Source organism: Gallus gallus, chromosome 17 (assembly GCF_016699485.2).
Source record: "Gallus gallus isolate bGalGal1 chromosome 17, bGalGal1.mat.broiler.GRCg7b, whole genome shotgun sequence".
In the NCBI taxonomy this organism is placed as follows: domain Eukaryota; kingdom Metazoa; phylum Chordata; class Aves; order Galliformes; family Phasianidae; genus Gallus; species Gallus gallus.
The window spans coordinates 3,977,232-3,997,249 of NC_052548.1; the positions used below are offsets into that span (position 1 = coordinate 3,977,232).

Here is a 20,018-nt window from a genome sequence, read left to right on the forward strand (position 1 = left end):
CTTAGTATTGCCTTGTCCATTTTTGCCTCCCTCCCCCAAAGCTCTGAGCTCCTGGAAAGGGGCAGTTGAGATTGTCCCAGAAAGCACTTGCAAACAGAGAAATGCCATGTGTCCTAGGATGGCAGGAGCAGCCTGGGACATCCCCTGCTCCAGCACACCCCCCGGGTATACCCAGAGGCTGCACCAGCCCTCTGACTAACACTGTTAAACCACAGAGGTGAACAGGGGGCACTGCCTCGCAGAGGCTCAGTCTGTAAAGGTTTCACTGCACACCAGGAGGAAAAGAGGGGCTGTCATACAACACCCAGCCTGGGGCCCCCAACATGACCATCCCTTTGGTGCTGGGAGCGGTGCTTGGCCAGGACCAGCTGCTGCAGCAGCAGGCACTCGTGGAGCTGCTCATGCACATTTACGCTGCTGGGGGGCTGATGAGAGGCTTTGAACAGCACTGCAACCATAAACCAAAACTCCTGCTGAGCATCCACAGCTGGGAGCTTACAGCACAAACAGCCTTGGACAAACGTTCCCTGGGCAGCAAAAGGCAAAACCTGACTTCTGGATCTCTGCGAACTTCCAAGTCCTCGCTTTGAGCTGAGAAGAAAACAGGCAGTCTCAATGTCATAGAAATAGGACTGCAACTTCTTTCATATGGGCAAAGCAATACATTTTCACCTAATCTCTCTCTTGCAAATGGTCAGTTTTAGCTGCAATCAAACATACAAGCATACAAAAAAATCACAAATCAGCCCAAGGCAGACAGACGCTCTGCCTGGAAACATAAACCCAGCACTTAAAAGTCTGGCAAGGTCATCAGAAACTGAGAACAAGGCCTGTACGTGAGGTAGCTGCAGATACTACAAAATGCACAGCTCCCTTGATCGAGGGACACCTCCTGAAAGCTGTGGGCAAGATTTCTTTATCTATATCTCACGTATGTTCTTGCTGCTAGGCTTACAATGGAAAGCTTCCAGGGATGCTAACATCTATCGTGTTCCATGTTATCAATAGCCTTACTTTCCTCCTGTACACTTATATAGTCAGCTATGTATAAACACATGCAAAGCAAAAGGTCTTGATTGTTTATCTTTTTTTTTTAATACTATGAGGGAATTGGGATCTGCTTGCAGTCCCCACACAGTCAGCATTTGCTCCATGATTATTATCATGGAGAAATGGGAGCAGCAGGCAGGGGAGCAGCTGCTGTATTCAGTGGGTAGGGGATGGAGGTGGCTGGTAGCCATGAGGGCCATGTTCCCACACTGCCACCACAACAGCCATCTCCCTAGACAAAGGGATCTTCCCCTGCCCCAAACAGCAGCATCCAAGTGCTCATCCCAGACATTTCCACATCTTGTTTATGCCACAGGCAAATATCACTCTCCTAGTGCCTGGGACCACCCCCAGCCTCCAAAGTGATGCTGAAAAAGGATGTTTCACCATCCAGACCTTGCATCGGGTGCTGCTTGCAGCACACACCCCTTGAGCATCTATTCCCAGGCACAAACCAAGGAAGGAATTTAAATGAATAGCTTTACATCGTGTTGGCACTATAGAGTTGGCGGCCTCTGACTGAACACAGCTTCCCACCCTTCTCCTGGGCTCTCTATCTACAGATCTCAGATCCATCTCCATCAGCAAGCCCGGTGAGGCTCTACCCATGGCACAGCCCCAGCCAGTAAGGCTCTGGGCAGGCACTGGACCTCTGCACAGCAGCTTCTCCTGCAGTGATGAACAGCAGGCAGTGGGCTAGCACAGCCCTCCAGAAGATGGCCAGGGCTTCCCTTGTTTGGCTGCATCTTCAGGGTTTTGTTTGTTCATCTGTTTGTTTGTTTTTTCCCAGCGTCTCAGCAGAAAGCACAATGCAGGCTGTCCTCCAGCTGCAGCTGATGGGAGCAGCTCTCTAGTGAGCAAAGGCAGGAGGAGGAGGCTGCTGCTGGGGACAGGCAGCTCTGGCTCCCCAGGACAAGGAGAATACCTTCCAGCCATACCTACCACAGCCACTTCCAGGGTGGCAGTGCCATGTGAGAGAGGGGCTGGGGAGAGGAGCTGGCAGTGAAAACAGTCACAGTGGGTGCTCTGACTCTGCAGAAATACCTGCTGTGTTTGCAGAGAGAAAGGAACGACCCTGTCCTTGCTGTGGATACAGCTAAGCCAGGTCTCTGGAGCTCTGGAAGGCAGCAAGATAGGGCTGCTGGGAGAACAGGAGGAGCACCAGCATGGCTGTGGCCAGGAAGCAGGAGGACCAGTCCCAGGCAGGCTGTGGAGAGCTCCTCAAGTGAAAGTGGAACAGGGGAAAATAGAAGACAGAAGTGGGAAAAGAATGAGGAGGAGAAAAGGAGAAAGGGTGTCTGGGGAATACTCAAAGGACAGAGGAACAGAACTAGGGAAGTCAGGCATGGCTGTATGGAAGAAGCAGGAGGGTCAATAGATGGAAGAGCAGGAACAAGATCAAGGGGTAGACAAGAAAGGACAGTCCCTGTAAGGGACTTGGGTGCCAGGAAAAAAAAAAGGGAGCTCTTTTGCCCATGGATCTGGGGGAGATGTGGAGGGGGAAGCATCATTCTTGGTGGTGACACCTCTATTTGCCAGGATTGTTTCCAGACCTGCAGCCCTCTCTGTCCCACCCACGGCTGCTGCACACTGGCTCACTCCAAGCATCTTAATCAAGTGCAGGCTCAGTGCTAATAAGTGACTTTAAGCAGGTCTGTCATTTCTGGGTTTGGGGTTAGGGGGCTGCATGGAGGAGCTGGGGCTTGCAGGGAAGAGAGAAAGTGGGAAATAAATCTACAAATGATTAACACTGGAGCTCTCACAGGAGTAAAAAGAGCCCAGCCCCAAGGAAGGGTCACCTCCAGCTCTGCTGATCCCTCCTGGAGTAACAGTGACCTCCTGTGGCTGCGGGCCTGTCCCGAGGGGCTGCTTATCCCTCTGCACTTGTGCTGAGCAGAGCCTGGCAGGGCTTTGGGCTTTCCTGACACAGCACATCCCAGAGGAAACAGAGGCATAAGGCCCAGCTGTTGAGACCTGAGGGGCAAAAGGAACACTTACAGCACCAGCTCGTAGCACTGCTATTGCTGCAGTGCAGGCACAGAGATGCACATTTGTGAGGGTTGGGGATGGCACAAGGACATTAGCTCTAGCACTACCCTGATGCTGCTCCAAAGCCCTCTCTGTGAAGAAATGTTTCCTAATATCCAATCTAAAATCTCCTGGTGCAACCTGAGGGCATTTCTTCTTATTGTATCATCACAGAGTCATTAAGGCTGGAAAAGACCTCAAAGATCATCTAGTCCAACCATCCACCTACCACCAATATTAGCCACTAAGTCATGTCCCTAATTGCTACATCTACCCTTTCCTTGGACACCTCCAGGGACAGTGAATCCACCACCTCCATAGGCAGCCTGTTCCAATGCATTACTACTCTTTCTGGGAAGAAATTCTTCCTAATATCCAATCTAAACTTCTCCTGGCACAACTTAAGGCCATTGCCTCTCATCCCATCACTCCTACCTGGGAGCAGAGGCTGACCTCACCTTGCCATGACTTCCTTCCAGGTATTTGTAGAGAGCAGTAAAGTCTCCCCTGAGCCTCTTCTCTGGACTGAACCATCTCAGTTTCCACAGCCACTCTCAATGACACTTGTGCTCCAGACCCCTCACAGCTCCATTGCCCATCTATGGATGCACTCCAGGGCCTCAGTACCTGTCTTGTAGTGAGGGGCCCAAAACTGAACACAGCACTCCAAGTGTGGCCCGACTATTGCCAGTACAGAGCTATGATGACCTCTCTGTCCTGCTGGCTGCACTGCTGCTGACACAAACCAGGATGCCATTGGCCTTCTTGGCCACCCAGGCACACTCCTAGCTCACACTCAGCCAAGCACTGACGAACACCTCCAGGTCCTTCTCCTCCATGCAGCTTTTCAGGCACTCTGCCCCAAGCCTGTAATGATGCACGGGGTTTTGTTACTGAACTACAGAACCCGATGCTTGTTCTCATTGAACCTCATCCCACTGGCCTCAGTCAAGCAATCCAGCCTGATCAGATCCCTCTGTAGGGCCTTCCTAATCTCAGGAAGATTGAGCCTTCCCCTCAGCTTGGTGTCAGCTGCAGACATACTGAGACTACATTCAACTCTATTATCAAAAACTTCAATGAAGATACTGAACAGGACAGGCTCCAGTACTGACCCCTGGGGAACAAAACTCATAACCAGACACCAGCTGGTTGTAACTCCATGCACCAGCACTCTCTGAGCCTGGCCATCCAGCCAGTTTTTTTTACCCAGAGAAGAGTACACCTGTCCAAGCCACAGGCTGCAGCTTCTCCTGGAGAATGCTCTATAAGAGAAAGTCAAGGACTTTGCTGAAGTCCAGGTAGACTGCATCCACAGCCTGTCCATCACCCACCAAGTAGACCACCCCATCACAGGAGTAAATGCCTGTATTACTACAATCGGATGATAATAGCAGGATGGTAAAGTCTTCAATTACAGCAAATGAGAACAAGCCCAATTGCAGCAACCACAAATGCAGAAATAAAGGAAAAGAGTTGCTTACCTTCAGAAGACCTCAGGCAGGCAGAAATCTCCAGCCAGAGATGCCCTCACCTCCACTGCCAACCCTTAAATGAGGTCTGGGAAGGGGTAGATCCTGGCTCCACCCCTTCCAGTCACTCAGCTGCATTGCATACACCTGAGCTCCCCTGAGTTGGCCCTGCCTTCCCACCAGGTGCTCAATCACTGTTTCAGGCTGTGACTTAGCATTTCCACTACAGTACCCAAGCAGTTGTTGTTTGGGAGAAGAGACCAATCCCCATCTCAACACAACCTCCATTCAGACAGTTGTAGAGAGCGATGAGGACTCCCCTGCGCCTCTTCTTCCCCCTCTGAACAATCCCAGTTCCCTCAGCTGCTCCCCATAACATTTGCTCTCTAGGCCCACCATCAGCCTCTTGGGACATGCCCCAGCACCTCAATATATTTCTTGTAGGAAGGGCAGTGCAAAACTGAACGCTGCGCTTGAGGGGCAGCCTCAACAGAGCCTTGTTGAACCTCAACAGTCAGTCCTGGCCCAGTGAGACAAAGGAAGGCAATCTGAAGAGGTGGTGACTGGAAGGTTCACGGTGGTCCCTCACCAGCTCACTCACCTGCCTGGTGTCGTTGTCCTGGATCAGGGCATACAAGGGCACCACGCGGTTGATCTCCAGCAGGACTGGCGTGGGGCTGAGCTGCTCCTTGCCTGGGCGCCGGCACAAGTGGCACGTGGACGGGCAGCGCCCTTTCTCCTCGCAGTGGATCTCCACACCTGAGATGAGGTGGTCGTCAGAAAGCATCTGTGCTGTCAGCAAGCCCGAGAGATAGGTGATGAATGGCATGGACTTCAATTCCTTCTTGTTCCCCAGCTCGGTTGTTTCTGGTTTAGAAAGAAAATAAACAGCATTAAACAAATCTCAGTGCAGTCCTTTCCCCAAACCCAAACTTCACTGCAGCAAGGGTAAATGCAGCTGCTGAGGGTATGGGCCAGGTGGGAGCAGGAAACCAGGAAGGTCAAGGAGAGAAGGAGAAAAACAGGACTTGCAGGTGGGTAGAAAGTGGGAGCATTTCCAGCCAAACACTTCTAGAGTGATTGAACTGTGTTCTCTTTCCTCTTCTTTGTGACTTGTGTCTTCACTTTCTGCACTTTGAAATGAAACAAAACCACCCAAGAATATCTTTCCTGCCAATGAGAACCTTCTTCAAAGGGGAGAGGACAGGGAGCCAAGTGTCCTCACCCTGCCCTAGCACCAGTTCCCTCCAGTGCCTGCACTTTTCTTTTCTCCCTCGTTTGGGTGACACATAAGCCAGGGCACTGAGAACTGAAGCACAACACCAAGCTATGAAGGTGCTGCTTTTGGGAACCATTCAGGACTTTGAAACCGATTGTGAAGCTTAGCAGTGGTCTAAACCACGAGGAGACAAGCCCACAGAGCCTGACTTTCCTCTGCTAAGGTCCAAGAAAGCACTGCACCTAGCGATACCTGACAAGAGGAGTCAAGATTCCAATCTTGGTGCTGTACACTGCTACTGAAACCTGAATTGTAGAATCTCCTCTTGGGTTGACCCAAGAAGGAGGGCTGACCTTCAAAGCCTGGAGATGGGCCTACAGAAGAGATGTGCCTAAATAACACACCCAACACCATGCATTGGACAAGGAGACAGCTGTCGCCTTCAGCAACAACTTCCCCATCCCAAGAAGGAGCTGCACAGGAATGAGCTTTGTCTTAATACCCCTGGCTTGCAGCAACATGCAGCTGATCTGGCAAGGCACTTGTCAATTAGAAATACAAACAAACACAGTATTCATTCATTATTCTTGAAGCCCTTCAGGCTACGGACAGCCCTTCCCCTTCTGTCTGGCTGTCAGAGAACACTCACATGCACAGGATCAAAGCTGTCATGAGAAGAAGGAGCAAATTCCAACCAACTCATCTTCAGTGGAATTAGAGGGGGACAGTTGCTAAGATAAACTAAAACAAAGCTGTGAAGGAGGTGTCTCAGTATCTAGGGACACACTGGTGTACAGAGACATGGAAAAAGAGCCTCAGAGCTGGTTCTTGGACAGATAACTTTCTGGGAGATTGGCTCCAGGCAACTTCAAGCTTTGTAAGGGAAAGCAATCAAACTGTGCTCAACTGGGTGGCTCACAAAGAGGAAAGCTGTGAGGAGAAGCCATGAGCCTCTTCCTGCTTCTGGATAATGCTAACACTGGTTTTAATACAGCTACTAAACCACATTTAGAAGAAGGAGATGACAATGACTATTCTGGGCTGCAAAGCTGACTCACCAGAGGTCAAGCAGTTATTTCAGAGATCTTCCACAGGAAGGAACTTTGAGACATGCTCTAAGGAAGAACGTGGTAACACAACGGAAGAGAAAATGGAATCACTTATCTCTTGATTGGCAATAGGACGTCAAACCTTCCTTCCTGAATTGCTGTCTCAACAGCTAAGAAGCGCAGACCATTGGCACCTACTGGCTGGCCATGTAGCATGGCCAAGCTAAGGGAGCACCACATGAGAATGCTTTATTTGAGGTGCCTAAGCTCCCTGCTCTGTGCTTCGCAGCCAGTATCTCCTCTACTTCCAAGCATGGGGCACACAACACACTTGCACATGGTGTTTCTGCTCTCAGGAGCCCTGAAAGTACAAATCAGGCGTGTGGACTGAGATGGAGAAGCAGGAAGAGCAGCCTCCCTTTGACCTCCCCTGCTGCCCGCTGCCTCTGGAATGAGCAAGCAGAGATAAGGAGCAAAATAACCCTGAGCAAGGAGAGAGTTAACTGCAGGGGGACCCAGCTTGAACGCGAGCTTGTCCAGCATATCCTGCACTTCCAGATTCCTTTTTGTCCATCGCTCCCAGGAAAAGGTGCTGAGGCCAGGGTGGAGGAGGTGGTGGCTCCCCAAAAGCTGGCAGGGAGGTGAAGGCTTGATGGAAACACAGTTTGGGTAAAGCCATCACCAAATGGAGCCGCGTGGTGGGGAAAAGTAGAGGTCTGCATATAAAAGAAGGTAGAAAACCAGCAGCTGATCAGGGAGGCTGTGTGCGTAGCGCAGCTCCCCTCGCAGAGCAGCCATGCTCTCAGCCATAGAAGATTGATCGTGGAGCCAGGTGACTCGTGGCAAACTTGTCAGCACTGCAGACTTCATAGCTAAGGTGGAAACGGGTGTCTGCATTTAATCCTCTTTATTGCAGTTGAAGCTCCAGTCACTAAGGGGAGAAGGAGCGCTTTGTAGATTGGGTTCCTGGGGACGTAAGGGGTTACTGCAGCTGAAGTTAGCAGTTCAGTGTGCTGGGAACTAATTCATAGTGCTCCCTTGTACCGAAAAGGCTCCGGGTACAACTCCAAATAAGGGAAATGAAATAGGACATGGCTCAGCAGAAGGAAATAGGCTTCGCTGCCAAATCACCAGCTCTCATCCAGACGAGTCTTGGAAGTCATCAGCACTGGAGTGCAATTCTTGGTAGCTTTTGTGGAATGAGCTTTAGGGGCTTAAGCACAGTCCTAACAAAATTAGGTTACTGAAATCTGGGAGATATTTTCCCCTCAAGCACATGGGATTATTCCTGGACCTGCCACTGCAACTTAAACCAAAGAAGAGCTGAAGGGTCCATGTGCCTCCCTCTCCTGTCCCTCAGAGGTGGCTGTGAGGTATGTGCCTGGCTGCCTGCATGCATGGATCCACTCCCCGCAGAGAAACCCGACGGGGAGCTGCAGAAGCCCAACATACCACTGGAGGATTGCTCTGGCTTTCACTGCCTTGTGGCTGACACCCAGCTTGCTACCTTCTTCTCGGGCTCAAGAACCTACGGCTCAATTCTACTCCTGATGAAGTCAAGGGAAGGTTCTGCCATTGGGTTAGAGAGAATCAAAACCAGACCCCAAAACATAACACTAAAATGCCATCCCATCCTGCTGTCTTCACTGCAAGCTGGGCTAAGTCCTGAGTAACTTTGTTCACCTTCTTTGCTTAGCTCCACATAGCACAGGACCCGTGCATGACTGGGTAACCTCCTGGAGTGCTCAGATCGCTCTTCCAAAGCCCTGTTCCCAGGGACAGGCCTTGCAGGTGACTGCTGATGGGTACTGCCCAGACCCAGTCTGCAGGATGGCAAGGCTCAACAGTGCAGGGAAAGGAGGACGGGGGGATTCCTTATCAGCCCATGGATCTGAACATGCTTTCACTAATGCTGCTGGCGGCTCAGGGAGTCCTGGCAACGTCTGTTTGGAAGCACAGCGCTGCGGATGTGGTTAAACGCAACACAGCAACTTGTGGGAGCTATTAGTTTGTTTGTTTGTCTGAAATATGTATTTAGAAAAAGAAACAACAGCAACACAACAAATAAAATACCCTTCTGCTAAGTGTCAAACCTTGTGTAAGAAAGGAGGACAAGCAGCACAGAGAGTGCAGAGTTCTGATCCAATGCACAGCTCTGCCTCTGTGCTCCACCAGGACTCAGCTACAGAGGTGGGGAAGTGCTCACAGCATTAACAGCAGCACCTCCTGGTGCTTAGACCAGAGGGAAGCACAACAACACTACTACAGCAATGACCAAATATAACACGTAACTCCTTTGTACTGGAGTGCTGCTTTGCCTTGAGAGCTCCCAGCAGGCGCACGTTTTGCTAGTGGTCCAGCATTTTATGCTGTGCTTTGCTAAAAGATCCCAGGTCATTCCAAAACTGGGGATCACTGGGCTTCCCACAAGAACACAGCCGCATCAGGAGAAGGATGTGGCAGCTCTTCAACAGCAGAAAAGCTCGGAACAAACTGAAGCCGTAAAGAGAATTTAAGGAGCAGATCCTGGTAGGGATACCTCCAAGTTACCCCACTGACACCAGCAGGATGTTCTGCCCATAATAAGTGGTACCCGGGCTTTCCATTTCCCAACAAGGCTGAATTATTTCTGCTCCTCCTGGCTGCACAGGCCTTGCTGCCATGGGCAGGGTGCTGGGATTTATGGCTGATACAGATTCAGTGGCACTGGCTGCCTTTTCGTTACTGGATAGAAAAACAACCCGTTTGTCGGCAAATCCATCGAAAGGGAGCTAGAAAGAAAATCAATAGCTGTGTTTGCCTGGGAATTTCTCTTGCAGTGAGATATTGTCATTGCAGGATCCAACAGGTCTGTGAGGAGCTTGGCCAGCTTTATGGCTGCCCAGTGCTAGTGATGGGCACTGCAAGGAGGGTGTGGGTGTGATGTCGGGGGATGCAGCACCACGCTGCCGTGTGCAAGAAGCACAGCACCAGCCTCTGCTGCCAAGCAGGGCATGCTGTAACAGCTGAGCTCCTGAACTCCAAGCAGATAGCAGTGCCTGCATGCACTGTGCACATGGACGGGCTGTGAGGAGCGAGGGATCGCTGAGAAACCGCCCCCCATCTTATGGGAACTGCTCCTCGTCTTTCAGGCCATGCAGCCGCCCCGTGGCACGGCATCCTGCAGCCGAGGTCTGAGCATCACCACAGTCCGTCCAGCAGGGAAGCAGCACACGAGTGCGGCCCCGCTGCAGCGTGCCCGTGGGAACCCCACGGCGCGGGGCTGCTGTCCCCATCCCCGCGGGGCAGCGGTGGCCGGAGCTCCGCGAGGACCTGCTGCCCTCTGGTGGCACGGAGCAGGACGGCAGGCATCAGCCCTCACCCTCCGAGGAGACCCACGCGTGGGGATCACAACCTGCCACCCCACGGGGAGCCTTCCTGAATGGCAGAGCGTGTTATCGCGGCGGTCCGTAACCCCATCCCACCCCACCGCACCCACACGGCCCCACATCGGCCCAGCAGCGCTGGCTGCCCACCCACCTCTGGTCCCCACATAAGCATCCTTCTGAGAGCACCCGGCTCTGACTGCTGCTTGCAGCCAACATACGGCACGATTAGCACCCACGTAAGCCCAGTGTCCAGAGATTCTTCCACACCACGGGGTTGAACGAGCCTCACTTGATGCATTTCCCAAAGGTCCTGACAGCACTTGCTGCACCCAGACCCACAAATGCATCCAATCTGGCCCCAGCTGCACCACCAGGCAGCCCTGCGAGGTGGGAGCAAAGCCCACGTCCCTTCCCCATGCTCTGCTCACCCCAGGGACACACTGGAGCTCAGCAGATTCCTGCTGAGGTTTGTCACTGAGATCCTGCAGCACAGCACAAAAGCATGCAAACATAAATCTCGTTCATTTTCCTTTGCGAGTCAAGTTCAGGTTTGCACCTGCTCTGCTTCCAAGGACCTTCACTGCCTGCATACCTATGTCTGCTGTTTCCCAGTTTCTGCTTGAGTGAACAAAGCACATGAAGGATGCACTGTGGTTTCCAGTGCAAGGGCTGGGCACGGCCCAGCGGATGCTGGCATGGCACAGGCTGTGTCATTCTCCCCATGCACAGGGAGGCTATGAACAGCAATCATGGCAAATTGCTAAACTGACGGCTCGCCCCTTCCGCAGATGGGATTTCTCCATGCCACAGTTCTCCACCTGTGCTCCCACAGAGGATGCCCCAAGCCCAGACATTCCTATCAGATACAGTCTGGTTGCTAATCCCACCTCTGATTACAGCCAGCAGAACCCATCAGATGGGAGAAGAGAGGCCAGATAGAAAGGTCAGAGGGATGGAGAGGAGGAGGAAAGAGGCTGGAGGAAAATGACTGATTGTATGATTAATGACTTTGCTCATTAGTCCTGTGCCTGTGTGATAGAACCACCCTCCTCTGCTTCCAGGAATGAGCAGCAGAGAGGGATGGATCTGAGCAAGCACACGTGCTGTGAGCAAGCTAAAATCTGTACAGCAAGAAGGTGGTGGTGGCAGGAGCTGCCTGCAAGGTGGCTCTACCCTTCCTTGCGTTTGGGAAGGGTTACAGGGCCAGCCCCAGTGCACAGCATGCACTTCCACTGCAGCAACCCAGACTGCTAAAGAGAATGATGGAAAGACAGAAGGCTGGGCACAGACATGACAGCTGTTACAGGAGTTCACACAGAAAGCTATGCTGCCTTATCTTTTCTTTTTTTTTTATGGAGAGCTTCAGGAACAGCAGCCTCCACCCCACCTATGCAGCCATGTCCTGTACAGGCCTGGTGGGAAGCGGAAAGTTGCACTTTGCAAGAATCCTGCATAACACTCTCAGGGCCGTGGTCCCAACCAGCTTCTCACCCCAAACCACCCCATGGACCGGGGCTGCTGCTCAGAAAGGCCACCCATCACATCCCACCTGTACTGGGACTGAATGGTGACCAGCGCACCGGTGGTTCAAGTCCTGATCGGGGAAGCAGTGGTGTTCAGCAGCCTCACTGACACGCTGTGGAAAAGACACTGCCAAGGAATTCTGTTTTCCTCTGAGGCACCCAGGTGTTACGACACATAAAAAGGAGACTAGTGGCCACAGGTTTTGCTGTAAGCTCTATCTGTTCTTAGCACGGTCTGGCAGAAAAGAAGGAAGAGGAGGGAGGTACCTCAGCAGCATGCCTCCTTCCACACCCTCATGCAGTGTTCCATCCTCCAAAACACCTTCTCCACCTCATCCATCTCCGCTCTTTTAATCTCGACTCACCAACCGAGTCCCTCAAACCCAGCACAGAGCCCGCAGTGCCCATCTCTCACACCAAGCACAACGCAAAGCGTGCTCTCCCCCGGCTGAGGGGAAGCACAATTTCCTACAAACCTTTCCTTTCCCACTACTGCAGCTGCACCATTCCCAGCCACCGCCCCCAGGACCTGGGCTGCTGCGGGAAGGAATGAATGCCAAGCTGGACATGCCCTGTGCAAGTCCTTGAATAAGGGACCGCAGCTGCACACCTATTCACTAGTGATATTTGCATGCGCTGCCCAATCAACTGATTGAATTTGCCATTCTGCAACTAAAAATAGGCAGTTTTGTGCTGGGAGTCTGCGGGCTGCCTCGAACTGAAGAGAAACAGATTTGTGGTCTGAGGCAACACACGATGTGCGAGCAAACCCCAACCCTGACCCTGGGCTGCGCCAGCACGAGGGAGGACTGAAGGGAGGCTGTGGCCTCCTGTCACATGATAACCAAATGGCCATGACAGCAGCCTGCAGCTCTTTCATTGTGACCTGCAGCTCATCATGGCAGCCTGCAGATCCTCATGGCAGGCCTACAGCTACTCATGGCGGCCTGCAGCCCCTCATGGCAGCCCTACAGCCCCTCATGGCAGCCTGCAGCCCCTCATGGCGGCCCTACAGCCCCTCATGGCAGCCTGCAGCCCCTCATGGTGGCCCTACAGCCCCTCATGGCAGCCTGCAGCCCCTCATGATGGCCTTCAGCCCCTCACGGCAGCCTGCATCCCCTCATGGTGGCCCTACAGCCCCTCATGGCGGCCTGCAGCTCCCCACAGGGAGCGGAGCAGCAGCACTGAACTCTGCTCTCTGGTGACAGCAACAGGGCCCGAGGAGATGGCATGGAGCTCCATCAGAGGAGTGTAAGGTGGGGCTGGGGAAAGGCAGTGCCGCACAGGGCGGTGGGCACGGCCCCCAGGGCTGGCTGCCAGCGATAGGGTTGGCGTTGGGGCAGTGCAGTGTGGAGCTGCACTGTGGGGTCCTTTCCCAGCCGGGGCGTTCCGTGGTTCCACGCCCGCGGGTCTGTGAATCTCTGCCCTGTGTAGGATCTCAGCACAAAACGGTGCATAAAACAAAAAGACTCTTCGTGGCAGAAACAGTCCGAGCGGCGTTTCTTTTTGACAGAAACACGCGGCACATCGGCCCGCCTGCACAGCACGGACTCCTCCCAGCGCTGCCGCCCGTCTCCCCGCTGGGTGCGCGCGGGCGGCGCGGGGCCGCCCCTCAGGACTCCACCTCCCAGCGCGCCGCGCGCCGCGCAGCACACGTGACGGCGGCGCGGGGCATGCCGGGGAGAGGCGCGCGGCCCGGGAGCGGCGAGCAGGTAAGGCGCAGAGCGGGCCCCGCGGCGCGTGGCGCCCCCTGCAGGCGGGGCGGGAAGGGGCGGGCGGGCGGCTCCCCCCAGCACCGCAGCGAGCGTCGGGGCCGCCCCAGCGCCGCGGCGGGCAGCGAGGCCGGGCCGGGCCGGGCCGGAGGCGGCGCTCCTCCAGCGCTGCGGGGCCGCGCACAGGGCCCGGCCAGGCCTCGGCCCCGCGGGCAGGCGACCCCCGAGCTTCCCGTCCTCTGCGTGAGAGGAACGGCCCGACGTGGGGTACGGCCGAGGGAGGAGAGCGCTGCGGGGATAACGGCGCGCTGGCACTCGATGGAAGGGTTGTGCGTATTAAAAGAACATCACACAGAGCGTCGTTCTGACCGAACCTGAGTTAAAACCAAAGAAAACCCCATCCTCCATTTTACATGAAGGAAAATACGCGTTCTGACGGCAGCTCGACGTAACCCGCCACCTGGTGCCCCCAGCAGCTCCTCCTGCGCTGCCACAGAACAGCAGCGAAGCCCTCATCGTGCTTCATTTGTAAGCCTTGCTTTAGAACACCGCTCCCCATCCCTCAGAGCAGCGCGTCCGATCCGCACGGCGGTGCCCAGGCTCCTTTCTGCACAGCTGAGGTGCTGCTCAGCAGAAAGGGAAGGCTGTGAAGTGTCGCGGGGCTCCCGCGCTGCCGCTGCCCCCGGGTACCAACTGCGAGACAGACAGCGGCTGTGCCCCACTTCGGGGTCAGCTCCCAGCTGGGACCCCGCCGGTGGAGATCCTGCAGCGCCCATCCCTGCAAGGGGGGCTAAAAAGACCGCATGGCTGCTACATTCACATCCCTTTTTTTCCTCTCTGTATGAACATAAAGAACTTTTCTTCGTTACAGCTGTCTCCTTCCACTTGAGCAAACGCTACACTGAAATACACCGAACCTTTCTGTCTGAAATGCTCCTGAGGGCGAAGCAGGCAAACGCAGCGGGGAAGCGAGAGTGCAGCGTGCACACAGCCATTATTGGGAAGAAAGCTTTCTGCTCGCGTCCCTCTGTGACCAGCTCTTCCTTTTAAAGACTAACTCCTTCCTTCCCCTCCTCTCCCCCTGGAAGAAATGTTTTTTTCCCCGCTTCTTTTAACGGCTAAGCAATGCGATAGCAGAGGTATTGAAACTCAGTCTGCTGAATAATAACTTAATGATGTGAACCCTGTTCTGTTCCTTTTGAATGGATGGCTGCTTCAGCAAGGGAGCTGCTGGGATCTGCTCCCTGCTGCGCCGGATGTGAGGATGAAGAAACCTGGACTGAAGTAGAATGGCAGCCACGGTGGTACAAAACTGAACCGAAATACAAGAATGAAGTCAGTGCTACAAGATTATGGAACACGGAGAAATTATATGCAATTAAGCTAAGTTCAAGACCTAAGAGTGAACACATGAGTCTATATTATCAAGCATTTGGAGCTGCCTGGTAGCTCCGTTTCTGCTAATACCTCATAGAACGCTGCTGCATCAAGCTGTATTTATTTGCATGATGCAGAGTGGCAGAGGTTAATGAAGTACACTGGTTTAAAGACATCAACGCATGTTTCCACTATAAACAGTCAATCATGGAACGAGTGGAAGCTGACAAATCATTCCTTCTAGGATTACCTCCTGGCAAACATATGAAACCTTGAAAATCTATTTTGGCTTTCTAGAAAAGCAGTTTAAACCAACCACATTTATTTTGTTCGTGTCTGATGTCTTATCTGAATGCAGGTCTCCAGAGGTGATATATTAATGTCCTAAAGCGTTGCACCATCTGGTTCCTCTTTTGATGCGCAACATTTGAACGCTTGGTTTAATCTCTCTGGATTTCAGAGTAAATTATGTAAACTCGCAGGCTTGGCAGCAGGAGATGGGCACCATGAGGAGATGATTCAGTCATCAATATATATTGGGCTTCCTTATTGCTGCCATTACACTTCTTTCAGTTCTACTTATAAATTTTGCAAGTGAATAATTCATTGCACGAGAAGCTGCACGTTAGTTTTAGGATTTGCCCACTCTGAGGTTAGCGATGATAAATCTCCCCTTTTCACATGTGGAAAAGCCAACTGGGTTTCTGTTTTCCAGGTCTGGGAGATAAATCAGAAATAAGCTGCATGTATATGTAACTGCTGTTGATGACATAAATCACATTTCTTTTTTCTTTCTGGACAGAATTGGAGCACCTTGGAATACATGCAAGTTCCAGATTCTGCACTGACTAAAGCTGCCTGTGAAAAGCCATGGCTTCTGCCCCTCAGCTCAATTCTGATGCACTCCGAGAGGTCCTGGAGTGCCCCATTTGCATGGAGTCCTTTACTGAGGAGCACCTGAGACCCAAGCTCTTACACTGCGGGCACACCATCTGCAAACAGTGCTTGGAGAAGCTCCTAGCAACCAGCATTAATGGGATACGCTGCCCTTTTTGCAGCAAAATCACTCGGATCAAAACCTTAGCTCAGCTGACTGACAATCTTACTGTACTGAAGATCATAGACACCACAGGGCTGGGGGAAGTGGTTGGTCTCCTCATGTGCAAAGTCTGTGGGAGAAGGTTGCCAAGACACTTCTGCAAGAGTTGTGGCTTGGTTTTATGTGAGCCGTGCAAGGAGACATCACACATGCCCCAAGGGCATAATGTCATTGCTATCAAAGAGGCTGCTGAAGAGCGTAGGAGGGAATTTGGGACAAGGCTTGCCAGACTTCGGGAGCTCATGGATGAGCTGCAGAAAAGAAAGGCATCTCTGGAGGGTGTTTCGAGTGACCTGCAATCTAGATACAGAGCAGTTCTGCAAGATTACAGCAAAGAAGAGCGCAAGATCCAGGAAGAACTGGCCAGGTCACGCAAGTTCTTCACCACCTCTTTGTCTGAAGTGGAGAAGGTAAATAATCAGGTAATGGAGGAACAAGCTTATCTGCTGAACTTAGCAGAAGTGCAGATATTGTCTCGCTGTGATTATTTCCTTGCCAAAATAAAGCAAGGAGATATAGCTCTCCTAGAGGAGGCAGCAGATGAGGAAGAACCAGAACTGACAAGCAGTCTCCCAGGGGAGCTGATACTTCACGAGGTTGAACTCCTTAAAGTGAGCCATGTGGGACCACTGCAGATTGGGCAGGTGGTGAAGAAACCCCGGACTGTTAACTTGGAAGAATCACTTATGGAAACTGCAGCATCCTCATCGGCATCATTTAGAGAGCCTGACTTGGTGCAAGAAGAAGCCAGCTGCACACCAAATACCTCCCCAGCCAAGCCAAGGATGCCTGAAGCAGCTGCAAGCATCCAGCAGTGTCACTTCATCAAGAAGATGGGCTCCAAGGGCAGCCTGCCAGGGATGTTCAATCTGCCTGTCAGTCTGTATGTCACTCTCCAAGGAGAGGTGCTTGTGGCAGACCGAGGCAATTTTCGAATCCAGGTTTTCACCCGCAAGGGCTTCCTGAAGGAGATCCGCCGGAGCCCCAGCGGAATCGATAGCTTTGTACTGAGCTTCCTTGGAGCAGACTTGCCCAATTTGACTCCCCTTTCCGTCACCATGAATTGCCATGGCCTGATAGGTGTGACTGACAGCTACGACAACTCTGTCAAGGTGTACACCATGGATGGCCACTGCGTGGCATGTCACAGGAGCCAGCTAAGCAAGCCTTGGGGTATCGCAGCTCTGCCCTCTGGGCAGTTTGTGGTGACCGATGTGGAAGGGGGGAAGCTCTGGTGCTTCACAGTGGACCGCGGCGTGGGGGTGGTGAAGTACACCTGCTTGTGTAGCGCGGTGCGCCCCAAGTTTGTCACTTGTGATGCTGAAGGGACCATATACTTCACTCAGGGGCTGGGGCTCAACTTGGAAAACCGGCAGTATGAGCACCACTTAGAAGGAGGCTTTTCAATTGGCTCTGTTGGCCCAGACGGGCAGCTGGGACGCCAGATTAGCCACTTCTTCTCTGAGAACGAGGATTTCAGGTGCATTGCTGGGATGTGTGTGGATGCCAGAGGGGACCTCATCGTTGCTGATAGCAGCCGTAAAGAAATCCTGCATTTTCCTAAAGGAGGTGGCTACAATATCTTAATCCGGGAAGGACTCACCTGCCCGGTTGGTATTGCCATTACTCCCAAAGGGCAGCTGTTGGTGCTGGACTGTTGGGATCATTGCATTAAGATCTATAGTTACCACCTGAGAAGGTATTCCACCCCTTAAAGGCATTTCTTGGGGGAAAGCCCCTGCCATTAGCAGCGGTTCTTCCAGCCTCATTGCAATCTGACAGGAACCAGTGTGAAACACTGAGAAAACTGCACCATAGCCCAACAGGGTTTGGCACGGAGGCCATCACATTGTTTGTTAAGGAACAAAATAACTAACGTGGTGGTGGTCTGCATTTTGTCTTCTTGAATCTGCACAATAGAAAAGCATGAAGGAAGGGATCCTTCTGGAATATTGGTTTTTTGCTAAATGACCAGTCGCTCCTTAACCCTTCTCACCTCCTTATTCTGCATTGACTACATCTTCAACCACTGTACCTTTCTTTGTGCCATAAACACTGACTGACTGCCCTAAATCACCTTCCTTTAGGGGACTGGAGAGGCAATCCTCTTCTCGCCATGGTACTCGCGAGGAACTCAGTAGCAGTTGTCTGGGCAACTACTACAGAAAGCAATTTGTGATTGCAGCACTGCATAAAACAAAATAGCCCTCTTAAACTGCACGGAGATGGAGCTTTACTTTCAAACTGAGGAGCGAGGGTTTTCTCTCTCTGCTTTTCTGGTATTCAGGAGATCGCCCCTGTCGTGCCGTTTGTGAACCGTGTCTGTTCAATGTGAAGTGAGTACAGTGCAATCATGGGAGACCGAGCTGAGCCAGAAAACTGCCCTCTGATGGCAACAGGGTTATTATTACTGCTAAGAATTCCGCTGGGGAGGAGGGAGGGGGAGGAGGGTGGGGGTTGGAGGAAAAAATCAGGGGAAATCTGTTGATATTCAGAAGTGTGCTGTTATTAAATGTATCTTAGGAACTGTCTTTGGGAGGTGTGTCTGGTACCTTCATGTGGGGGGAGGGAAAGGCTGGGGGAATAAGACTGGGAGGTGGGAGTCAATGAGATTACACACAACTGTATGTTCACCTGCACCTCACTACCTGCATTCCGGATCGTCACCTTTACAAACAGGTTTCCACGGGTCTGCACTTTGTATCCCACAGAGAGGGTAGGGGGGATTGCTTCATTTTAATTCCTTTAGCACTCGGAAGCACATCCATTGGTGCATTGCCTTTTTCTCCTTGCACAGCAAATCACGACATTCCTCAGCTTTTTTATGGCACCAGCAGGCACCAGAGTTCATGTTCATCACGGCTTTGGGCCAAATGAAGCACAAAACTGCAGCTGTGTGAACCAAGCCCCCACAGTGCTACTCTCCTCACTGATAAATGTGTACCTCAGTGTGGTGCTGCTTGCCTGGAATAGTTTATTGAAGGAAGGATGCATTCAAATAGGGCACAGTGGTAGCATGTTAATCTGCCACAGATAATAGTTACACTGCAGTGCATTTATTTGTTGCTATCAACAACATAGTTGCAAATCTGGGGGCATGGCAGACAATATAAAAGCTGATTTTATGGTGGCTGCCATGCAACAGCAAATTGTTTGCTGCTTGTCCTACAACATGTATGCAACAGGTGATTTTTTTATGCTCCCATATACTTTTCCCTGGTGAAGCAGCAAAGTGAAACAGCCTTCAGAGCAGCTGCTGCTGCAGCCCGTTGTAGGGCAGCGATGGGGTTTCCAGAAGCAGCTCTGGGAGCAGAACCCTTTGGCAGAATTTGTTTTTTCCCTCTCTCTGTTGTGCTCAGCTGCAGCATGGAGTGGGACCAGCACAACAGGAGCCCCGCTGTGTGACGGAGCTGCCCCTGAGCAGGACAACGTCCTATTCTTCTCACTGTAATCCGCTGTAGAAAGATCTTAGAGAAGAGGGTAGGAGCTAAGAGGGGATGCTTAGCAGGGCTGATGATGGAAGACACTAAAGGAGCCCAAGGGAATCGAACCCCCCTCCCTCCTGCACTGCTCTGTGTATTTGCTGAGGCTATCGATACACACACACCTATTTACATTCCCTGCTTCTCCTGGATGGGAGGGGGCAGTTGCCTGAGGTACGTAACAGCAATTTGGGGAGCTGATCTCATCTTGCATGTATGTTTTTGGGAGATGACTACTATTACTGGCACCTTCTGCAGTTAATTACACTGTAACTCAAGGCGTTTTTTCCAGTATTATGGTAATGTCAGTTCCTCTCCTACTGATCTCTTTTAAACATCTCTCCTGTTTCTAAGAACTGCTCCAAGCAGGAAGCTACTGTGGATCTGAATAATTGAAGCAATATTATCTATGATAATATGTACCTCTGTCATTTTCTGTTCCAATGGAATTTTTTTTTTGCAATAAACATCACACTACCAGCAAGAACGTTTCCTGGTGTGCTTAAAGGGACATAAAAGCTTGTCCAGCAAATGGGCTGAGCTGTTGTTTACCCCGGTCTGTTACTGGGTACGCAGCTCAAACAGAGCATCTGTCATCTGCTGCTCGCTCAGAGGCTCGGGAAAAATAACACTGCTGTG

General features: G+C 52.0%; 2 protein-coding genes across 4 annotated transcripts in view; one reads left to right on the forward strand and one right to left on the reverse strand.

The window, feature by feature from the left end:
* Positions 1-20,018, reverse strand: part of ASTN2 (astrotactin 2) — a 261,684-nt gene that overhangs the window by 77,414 nt on the left and 164,252 nt on the right. Inside the window, exon 17 of the mRNA XM_003642274.6 lies at positions 5,152-5,417. Coding sequence (XP_003642322.5) covers positions 5,152-5,417 — 266 coding nt within the window. The remainder of the gene's footprint in view (positions 1-5,151; positions 5,418-20,018) is intronic.
* Positions 13,367-19,863, forward strand: TRIM32 (tripartite motif containing 32). Of its 3 annotated transcripts, XM_015279693.4 has the most exons (3): positions 13,367-13,421; positions 14,293-14,560; positions 15,601-19,863. In XM_015279693.4, exon 3 carries the CDS (start codon positions 15,669-15,671, stop codon positions 17,610-17,612), a length of 1,944 nt encoding a protein of 647 aa, XP_015135179.3. In that variant the 5' UTR covers positions 13,367-13,421; positions 14,293-14,560; positions 15,601-15,668; the 3' UTR covers positions 17,613-19,863. The 3 variants fall into 3 exon arrangements, with proteins under 3 accessions (XP_015135179.3, XP_040505171.1, XP_040505172.1); XM_040649237.2 differs by lacking the exon at positions 14,293-14,560; XM_040649238.1 differs by lacking the exons at positions 13,367-13,421; positions 14,293-14,560 and adding an exon at positions 14,584-14,756.